The 10,008-nt window shown below is 55.0% G+C and overlaps 1 protein-coding gene across 1 annotated transcript; it reads left to right on the plus strand.

Annotated features, from left to right (window-relative positions):
• Positions 1–581: 581 nt before the first annotated feature.
• On the plus strand, positions 582–9,719 carry LOC134416013 (uncharacterized). The gene is made up of 8 exons (XM_063152175.1): positions 582–681; positions 1,770–2,007; positions 2,837–3,378; positions 3,539–4,460; positions 4,772–7,783; positions 8,255–8,387; positions 8,679–8,826; positions 9,475–9,719. The coding sequence occupies exons 1-8, from the start codon at positions 582–584 to the stop codon at positions 9,717–9,719; spliced, it is 5,340 nt and encodes a 1,779-aa protein (XP_063008245.1).
• The last annotated feature ends 289 nt before the right edge of the window (positions 9,720–10,008 follow it).

Consider the following 10,008-nt stretch of genomic DNA (forward strand, 5'->3'; position numbering starts at 1 on the left):
GGGTGTATCTGGTGTGATAAGGATTTTCTCAGCCTTGAGGAGTAACCTTGAGAGGCATACCCACTCAAGGAGAGATCCTGGCACACAACTCTGCAGCTGTGCAGGAGAGTTCAACAAGTCCTGGGCTGTCCACCAGTTATGGGATAACTTGATTGCCTTATAGTGATATCTGCATACCAGTCATATTTTGGCTGGCATATGCTGAACTAGCCCTAGGCTGCTGAGCAAGATTTATAGTCCTTAGCTGTTTTGTTGTTGTCTGTCTCTCCAGAGTCCAACAAACAGATGCAGCAATTCTGACCACTACTGATGACTTTTGCTTAAATAGAAAAAGGGTGAGGGAGTGGCATAGCACCATACACTGGAGTTTTGATCTGATGTTTAAAGCAGCGCCTGACACTCTGCTCTTCATGGGTGGGGTGCCATTGCCTCATTGCTTGACCTTACCTGGAACTTATTTATTTGGAAGAAATTCAAGAGGTCACAATCCCATTGTGATGAATGTAAAACAGGGAAGTATGAAATGCAAACAGTCAAGACAGGCCCCAAAAGAGATGTCACAACTTGCAAGGAAAGTGAATATGGCAGTAGCAGCAAAAAACATCAAGCTTTATACTTCTTCCTTTTTGGATAGAAGGTGGAGTACAGTGGGGGAGGGAGGGGTGAAAGAAGGGAAAGATGGTGAGGCTGCCTGAACATAAACAGAGATAAGGAGAGGGAAGGAACAGCTCTTCACTGTGGGACAAAGAGATTCTATTAAAGAGATCATTAATTTGGATTCTGACCTCCCCCATTGTTGAATCAACTCCAGCCACCAGCAGGCAGGGAGAAGGGAGATGGAGAGATAACCATCACTGTCTGCATTTGCTGTTGCCAGAGTGTCTGATGAATCTCCTTCACCCTTCTCATCAGCATGTCTGGATTTAATTTGGTTTTCTCTTTGCTGTGCAGTGCTGCTTGGAAAGCCATGGATTTTCACTCATTTTAACAGTCAGCTGATATATTCAACAGGGAGCTTATTTTGCTAAATAAGCTACAAAGCAAAACACCAAGAAGCACATTGCAGTGAAATAAAATACAGACTGTTGTGGTGTGTTGTTAAGTTTCCCCAGTTATTCCCCTATTCTATGTATTCTCCCCCTAGTTTCTACAAAATGGTTCCTCCCTCCCCTGGTTTTCCCGCCACTGCCTTCCCTTACAGTTGATTTCCATGGTAACCCCCTTCCCCCTCAACTGCCAATCTCCCTTTGTTATATAATTTCCCCTCCCCTGTACACCTTATATGTAAGTTTTTCCTCCTCCCTGGGCCCAGTCAATCACCCCCCACTCCTCCTAGCTTTCTGGAATCTTCTCCTTTCTGGGGGTTGTGGTTGGCTGTGGTCCCGGGGCTCCTCCTTTATGTTGTATTGATTGGTTGGTTACTTATGTCAGTTATGTCTGTATCCTTCCCGGATTGGCTAGTTGGGCTCCCCTCCTCTCTCCACCCCTTCGTTTTAAAACTGCACCTCTCCCTCCACTCCCTGCCACAAGCTGGTTGGCGTCCTCCCTTCCTGTTCCTACCATCGGACGATCAATAAACCGGAGTTAGCCCCCAGCCTGTGGTCACCTCGTCTTTCGTTCCTCTGCGCTCCCGTCCGCTCCGCGCATCCAGCCCAGCCTGAGGCCTGAGACGCCAAAGGGGGCTGGCTTTGCATGCGCCGGGGGTGTCGGCCACCTCCATCTACAGCTTCAGCTAGCCGGACACTTGGGCCAAATACGCCCTCGCGCAGGTTGGCGCCCAACGTGGGGCCTGAGAGTGGACATTTGGACATCGGACCACCGACCGGACCCCGCGGAGTGGAACTTACAGTTTCTTTTGGCCGTCAACCTACCTCGGGTGGTAGCAGACCCCGTTTTAGGGGTAGCGCTCCCCGAGGATTGGAGTCCCAACCCTCCGCACCGCCTGAGGAGGACTCCAGGAACGAAAGCCCCCTCGCCCGATTTTTGGTTGCCGCTTCGACGCGATTGGTAAGTCCGGGCCCCTTCTCCCTGGGGACTCTCCGGGCTTCCCCTCCGCCTTTTTAAACTTTCCCCTAGGGGTACGGGCTCTGCTCTGGGGACCTGCCCCCCACCCTTTTCCCTAAAACCCTAATTTTATTGTTTTAATATTCCTGTGGGAGCCGGACTCTCCCCGGACGCGGGGGCCGGACCCACCACCCTATTTCCTTGTCCCTCACACCTTCTCCCGGACTTCGGGGCGGTGGGAGGGCGGAGGCTCGTCGTTAGCGGTTTGGTGTTTTCGTTTGCGTTTTTCCCCGGGTGAGAGGGGAGTGTCATCGGTTTCCTTTCCCCCTTTCTAGTGGTGAAATTTTTGCTGCTAGAAAGGTGCCATGGGTGCGGGCTTGGGAAAGGAACAGAAAGAGGTATATTATTATGTTAGAGGGTTGTTGTTCACTGGTGGGCACAAGGCGCCCAAACCAGAGTTAAAGTTATTGGTTAAGTGGGTCTTTTCGAAGTTCCCCAACGTCTCCCCAGAAGTTGTAAAGCAGCCACGTTTTTGGACAGCCGTTGTGGCCAAATTAAATGAGGTAGTGAAGTCTGGGGAGACGAATCTGGCTAACGTGGCGTACTGGGCGGGTGTTGTGCTTGCCACTCTCCGCCCAGTAGGGGAGCCGAAGAAAGGGCCCGCAAGTTCTGGTTTGTCCCCGCGTTCTCCTCGTTCGCTTGCCCTTGTCCCTCATTCCGCCCCCCCATCCCACAGGCAGGAGCCCTCGAGGGGGATTTTAAAGGCCGACAAGAAGCAGGGGGTTCCACCTGCCCCTGCTCCCCCTCGACCTGCTCGGCCTCCCCCTTCGAGGAGCCCTGGCCAGGCTTCTCTCCGTCCCGACCCCCCTGTCCCGGCCCCCAAGTCCCCGGTTGTTAGACCTAAAGTTCGGTTTATTGAAGAGTTGGAAGATGGCTCCCAGGGTGCCCAAAATGGCGCCGGCCACATGGCCGTTCCCGCCAGGGCCCCTTCTCTTCCCCAGAATCCCTTTCTCCCGAATCCCAACCCCTTTCTCCCTCCTGACCCAACCCCTTCATCGGTTACCCCTCCCTCGTACCCCTCCTTGGTCCCGCCTACCGCTCCTCCTTCAATCCCGCCTGTTGCTCCGCCCCCGGTCCAGCCTCCTATTGACCCCGCCTCTGCTCCTCCCTCGTACTCAGCTCCTCCTCCGACTCCTCCCGTTTCTCCGCCTCCTGTACCGCCTCCGGTACAGCCCTCCACTGACCCAGCCCAGGTTCCTCCCTCGGCTCCTCCCGTATCCCCTCCCCCGATTCAGCCCCCCGTGGATCCCTCTCCTGTTACTCCTTCCTATTCGGCTCCGCACCCAAGCTCCACCCAGGGGGCGGAGAGGGGTGGTGTGTCGTGCCCACCCCCTCGCCCTGCCTCGCTACCAGGCCCCGCCTCGACCTCTTCCACTTCCGGTTCCCACGCCTCCCCTTCCGGTTCCCACGCTTTGTGTTCCGGGGGGGGGGGGGGTGGATGACCGGAGGCCGGGGCCGGTGCCTTTGTTGGAAGCCGCCCCGGTTTCTTACACCCTGACTGGAGAGGGGAGTTCTCTGGCGCAGTGGGTGCCTTTAGCACCGGCCCGGATCAAGGAACTGTGCAAGGCGCAGAAGGACTACTCCCGGGAGTCTGAATACTTCCGGGGGTTGCTCCGTAATGCCCTTGCGCAGGGAGATCTGGTGCCCGCTGACCTGAGGGCTCTTTTCTCCAGTCTAACCGGCCCTATGGAGTTTCGCATTTGGGTGAAGGAGTGGAAGAGGGAGATTGTGGAGGCTCTCCCAGATCTTTGGGGGAGTCCTGCCACTTCTCACGATGCGGACGGCCTGTTGGTGCAGGAGGAACAGCTGTTGGGCGAGGGACAGTGGGCAAATGGGGCAGCCCAGGCTCGGGCTCTCTTTTCTCAACACCTGACGGTATCGGCTCAGGCTGCGGAGAGAGCCTTTTTCAAACTGGCAACCGTCACCTCCCAATGGGAGGAGGACGAGGTGCGGCAGGGCGCGCAAGAGCCCTACTTAGCCTTCATCGAACGCCTCTACCGTTTCGTAGAGGCACAGGTGTCTGGGGACCGGGAGAGAGAGTCCATGTTAAGAAAGATGGCATATTATAATGCCAATGCCGAATGCCGGAAGGCTATTCGGACTCTCCCCCGAACTCCCCGGCCCACGGTGGAGGCAATGATGGAGGCGGTAGTGGCTCATGTTCCACTCCCTGTGCGCCCGCGCCGTAACTCCGTAGCCTTTGCCGACCTCCCCGAGCCCGAGCCATTCGATCTTGAGGCTGCCCCCGCTGCTGGGCCACCGACACCAGGGCCCAGCAGAAGAACATCAGACACCCACCCCTGCCACTTATGTGGTGAGATTGGGCACTGGATGCCCCAGTGTCCAATGAGATTGGATTATTTGAACTATCGGAAACAGAGGGAGAGGGAGAAAAAGTTGGCAAAAAACTAGGCCAAGAGCGCAGCCCCTCCCTGCGCCAAGACAAAAATGCGGCGGGCAAAAGATCACAACGCGGGGAGGAAGGAGATGAGGGAATGCCGCCGCCAAATTTCACTTTGCCGGACTTGACACACTTCACGGACTTGACTAATACCTGTGGTGCAGTTCCTGCGCTTAACACCTTGTCCTCTGCTTCCCCTTACAGGCTGCAGCTAACTAGGGATTTTTATATCCCTAGCAGTAACATCCAGCTGGTGTCTGTCGACCTCCAACATCCGGGTCGCTGGAGGAAACTAGGACGTTGCAGGTGGACTGTCATCGGTGACACTAAGCACACGCCGCGAGACGTGCACATCATCCCCGGTCTGGTCACTACCGACCGGGATCGTTTCGCGGTAGGGCTGTACTGTGTCCGACCCCCACTTCTCCTTCCCAAGGGACAGGTTATCGCCCAGGCCATCCCCGTGCCCGATCAAGACCACTGGAGCAGCGGCGCGGAGAAGACATCGCCTCCGTCGGTGGCCTGGGCGCAGCTCGTGGGGAGGGAGAAGCCCCGCCTGACATGCCAGCTCTCGTTGGGCGGGGATCGAAAGGTTATCAGGGGTCTTTTGGACACGGGTGCAGATGTGACGATCATTCCCTCTCGGGAGTGGCCGTCGCATTGGGGCTTGCAAAGTGCAGCGGGCACGATTTCTGGTGTCGGGGGTTTACAATTGGCCAAACAATCGAAGAGCGTTGTTCAAATTAAGGGGCCCGACGGGCAATTGGCTTCAGTGCGCCCGTTCGTTTTAGATTACAGCGAGCCTCTCTGGGGGAGAGATCTGCTAGCCCAGTGGGGAGCCAGAATTGACCTGCCAAAGGCTCCCCAGGTTTTTCGGGCAGTGGCCACTGATGAGCGCCGGACTTGGAAGCTGGATTGGCTTTCTGATAGACCAGTACAAGTCCAACAGTGGCCACTTAACAAACAGAAATTGAAGGCGCTCAACGAGCTCGTGCAGGAGCAGCTACTTAAGGGCAACATCGAGGAGTCCATGTCTCCATGGAACTCCCCTGTCTTTGTCATCAAGAAGCCCAATAAAGATAAGTGGCGGCTCCTGACCGACCTCCGCCAAATTAACGATTTAATTGTTGACATGGGATCTCTCCAACCAGGGATGCCCTCCCCAGCAATGCTCCCCCAAAATTGGAATTTGGCAGTAATTGACATAAAAGACTGTTTCTTCCAAATTCCCCTTCACCCGGACGATGCTCCGCGCTTTGCTTTCACGGTTCCGTCTATCAACCGTGAGTCCCCGGCCAAGCGCTATCATTGGCGGGTATTACCGCAGGGCATGAAGAACAGCCCTGTGATCTGTCAATGGTATGTCGCTTCGCTGCTGTCACCTTTACGTACAGCCCTCGGGGATGCCGTCATCATTTATCACTATATGGACGACATCCTCGTGTGTGCGGCCGACCACAGTCTACTTGCCCATGCGCTTGACCTGACAACCAATGCGTTGGTTGCTGCAGGGTTTGAGCTCCAGCAGGATAAGATTCAGCGGATGCCACCTTGGAAGTACCTGGGCCTCCAAATCACAAAGCGGACCATTGTTCCGCAAAAATTGGCTATTCGGACGAAAGTCCAGACCCTAGCAGATGTCCATCAACTGTGTGGGTCTTTAAATTGGGTGAGACCCTGGCTAGGCATTCCCACCGAAGACCTAGCCCCCCTTTTCAATTTGTTGAAAGGGGGAGAGGGGCTTAGTTCCCCTAGGACTCTCACCCCAGAGGCAGAGGTGGCTCTGGAGAAGGTGCAAAAAATTATTTCGGCCAGGCAGGCCCATCGATACCATCCGGGCCTGCCATTCAAATTTATTATACTGGGAAAACTGCCACACCTCCATGGCATGATCCATCAGTGGGACCAAGACCTGAAGGACCAGGGTCTGGGTGACCCCCTCTTAATCATAGAGTGGGTGTTCCTCAGCCACCATAGGTCCAAAAGGATGACACGGCCACAAGAGTTGGTAGCCGAACTGATCCTCAAGGCAAGATCGAGGATCAGGGAGTTGGCAGGATGTGACTTCGCATGCATTCACATTCCAATTAAATTGGAAGCGGGCCAATTAAAATTAAAGACCTTTGAAGAACTGTTGCAGACCAATGAATATCTACAGTTTGCGTTAGACAGCTACACTGGGCGCGTCGCAGTTGATCGGCCGGCCCACAAATTATTTAATTCAGAATTCAAATTATCTCTAACCAAGGTCCAAAGTAGGGAACCACTGGATGCCGTGACTGTTTTTACTGACGCGTCTGGAGCATCCCACAAGTCGGTTATGACTTGGAGGGATCCTCAGACTCAGCAGTGGGAGACCGATGTTGTTACTGTGGAGGGTTCTCCACAGGTTGCTGAGTTAGATGCAGTCGTCAGGGCCTTCCAGAGATTCCCTGGACCTTTCAATCTGGTGACAGATTCTGCGTACGTCGCAGGTGTAGTGTCTCGAGCGGAGCATGCAGTTCTTCAAGAGGTCACCAACAAAAGGTTGTTCGAATTATTAAACCGGCTCGTCGAGTTGGTCTCCCACCGCGAGCACCCATTTTATGTGATGCATGTGAGGTCACACACGGATCTGCCCGGGTTCATCGCGGAGGGCAACCGCCGTGCCGATTCTTTGGCCGCGGCTACCGTTACGCAGGGCCCGCTCCCAGATGTGTTCGGCCAGGCTAAGATCAGCCACCAGCTCTTTCACCAAAATGCGCCCGGCCTGGTTCGGCAGTTCAATCTGACGCAGGACCAGGCCAAGGCGATTGTGGCCACATGTCCCCAATGCCAGCAACATCAGATGCCCACCGTGGTCTCGGGAGCTAATCCCCGAGGCCTGGCGAGCTGCGAGGTGTGGCAGACGGACGTAACACATGTTCCATCTTTTGGCCGGCTGTGTTACGTCCACGTCTCGGTAGACACCTTCTCCGGTGCCATATACGCTTCTGCCCACACAGGGGAAAAGGCAGCGGATGTTCAGAAGCATCTGCTTCAGGCATTCGCTGTCTTGGGCATCCCTAGGGCCCTAAAAACTGATAATGGCCCTGCGTATGTTTCCAAGGAGCTGCGGAGCTTCCTGCAGCAATGGGGAATAGTCCATAAGACCGGCATCCCCTATTCCCCGACAGGCCAAGCCATGGTGGAGAGGGCCCACCAGAGCCTTAAGAAGACCCTGTCCCGCCAACAACCGGCTATGAAGGTGGAGACCCCCCACGTCCGGCTGTCGAGAGCGTTGTATACCCTCAACTTCCTTAACTGCTCTTTCGACAACCAAAATCCCCCAGTGGTCCGGCACTTCGGCAGCCACCAGCAGCTGCAGCCTAAAGTCAGGCCTCCGGTTCTGGTTAAGGATCCGGAGACCTGGCGGACGGAGGGCCCCTTCGACTTGGTGACCTGGGGGAGGGGATACGCTTGCGTGTCTACCCCCTCAGGTCCCAAGTGGGTTCCATCTAAGTGGGTAAGGCCCTTCGTCCCGAAGCAGGGGACAAAAGCAGGGACTGTGCCACAAGTCCGGCAGGCGTGTTGGCGGCGGCGGAGGAGGCAAAACCATCCACTACCATCTGCTCCTCCAGACCTTCCCTCCGTGGAGGAAGAGCCTTCCCCTCCAGCCTCTCCTCCACCAATGGACCTCCTCCTTCATGTTTCCTCTTGTTCTCCCCCACTCCCGGATATGACACCCCGCATGTTTTATTTAAGTTGGCTTTTCGGGGAGGAACCATTCTTATGAGTTCGATGTACTTTTACTGTTTTGTATCATTTCAGTTACATCTCCCCAATGGCCCCCGCTGCAACACCGCTGGCCCCAAACCCCGGAGCGCTGACCATCCTTATGACCACCTTCTGGCTCCTGATGTCACCTGCGGAGCCGTGGGTTGTCCCCCAGCCAAAGGTCAACGTCTGGCGTGCCTTGGCTCAATCCCTCGGACAGGACAGTATTTGCCTAGACACCGGCGCAGCAGAGGACCCGATGTCGTCTTGCCTTGTGGGGATCCCATTCTCTCCAGGCGAGTTCCCTCCCACTTTCCAACGTTCCTTCTACCCTGTTCTGGCCCGGAGCCTTACTATCCTCCCCAGTTTTGACTCCTCAAATGCCTGGAGAGACGGAGTGTTCAGGCTGGCTCCTGCAACCTCCGAGCCCACAGAATTACATCTACTCGGCTCCGCCAATGCCTCTATCTGTTTTCAGTTCGACTATACTATCACCCCCGTAGAGAGGGGCAGTGAGGTGGTCCTCCAGACCAAAAAAGAATATCAGGCCAGACAGTGGTGTCAGGCTGTCCTGAAGATCCTCGGCCCCACCACTACTGGCCGGACCCCTTACTCCCTTCCTCGGGGTGTGTTTTTAATTTGCGGAGACCGAGCGTGGGCAGGCATCCCCTCTGGCCTGGTGGGAGGGCCGTGCACTTTTGGCCGACTGACGCTGTTCACACCCAACATGTCCCAAATTATTGATTGGAAAAGATCCAACATCACATCCGAATTGGGCAGGTCTAAAAGAGATCTTAAGGATCTCACCGAGGATTGTGATGCCGAAATTACTCATTGGTCACACTCAAAGTCCGTCGCCTTTACCATTTTGTTGCCGTGGGTATCGGTGGCGAAGGCTCTAGGAGAATTGGGCCGCCTAGAGTGTTGGGTGGCGAAGCAAGCCAATTTTACATCAGCCGCGCTATACGACCTCCTGTCAGACGAGGAGATTACAAGGAAGGCGACACTCCAAAACAGGGCAGCAATAGATTTTCTATTGCTGCTCCACCACCATCATTGTGAGGAGTTTGAGGGCCTCTGCTGCTTGAACCTGTCCACCCGAGCCGAGGACGCCAGACAATCCATACGCAAGCTGCAAGACCTCGTCCATAAAGTCCAACGAGAGACTTCGGACTGGCTGGGGGACCTCTTCAAGGGTTGGGGCCTGAGCGGGTGGGCCACTTCCATTATTGAAAGTGTCATAAAAATCGTTTTGAGTTTGATTGTCCTTTCAGTTCTCGTTATGGTGATCCGCGGTCTGGTCCAGAGACTGATATCCAGGGCCACTTCTCCCAGCATTAATCATGCGACAGTGCCCAAAGAAGAGCACATCGAGCTGGGGGACCTCTCCTCGGAGGCCGAAGAAGCTGCAGATGAGGAGGGGTCGACCGTGCCGCCCGTCGAACATCTATGGGCGGACGAGCCCCAGCTCGAAGAAGACGAAGACTGGCCGGACCAGCCGCGGGTCCCTGAAGTTTAAGTTTATATGGACTTTTGCGTTCTTTCATTTTATTTGTTAAGAAACGGGGAGATGTTGTGGTGTGTTGTTAAGTTTCCCCAGTTATTCCCCTATTCTATGTATTCTCCCCCTAGTTTCTACAAAATGGTTCCTCCCTCCCCTGGTTTTCCCGCCACTGCCTTCCCTTACAGTTGATTTCCATGGTAACCCCCTTCCCCCTCAACTGCCAATCTCCCTTTGTTATATAATTTCCCCTCCCCTGTACACCTTATATGTAAGTTTTTCCTCCTCCCTGGGCCCAGTCAATCAC

The sequence above is a fragment of the Melospiza melodia genome, chromosome 1, assembly GCF_035770615.1.
Source record: "Melospiza melodia melodia isolate bMelMel2 chromosome 1, bMelMel2.pri, whole genome shotgun sequence".
Taxonomy (NCBI): Eukaryota; Metazoa; Chordata; class Aves; order Passeriformes; family Passerellidae; genus Melospiza; species Melospiza melodia.

What these genes read in the sequence shown, in the direction of transcription:
- LOC134416013 (XM_063152175.1), top strand. Translation starts at nt 582, where the DNA reads ATGGCAGTAGCAGCAAAAAACATCAAGCTTTATACTTCTTCCTTTTTG. An exon ending in TTGCCGCTTCGACGCGATTG is followed by an intron (nt 2,008 to 2,836) that starts GTAAGTCCGGGC and finishes TCCCCCTTCGAG; the next exon opens with GAGCCCTGGCCAGGCTTCTC. An exon ending in CAGAGGGAGAGGGAGAAAAA is followed by an intron (nt 4,461 to 4,771) that starts GTTGGCAAAAAA and finishes AGGACGTTGCAG; the next exon opens with GTGGACTGTCATCGGTGACA.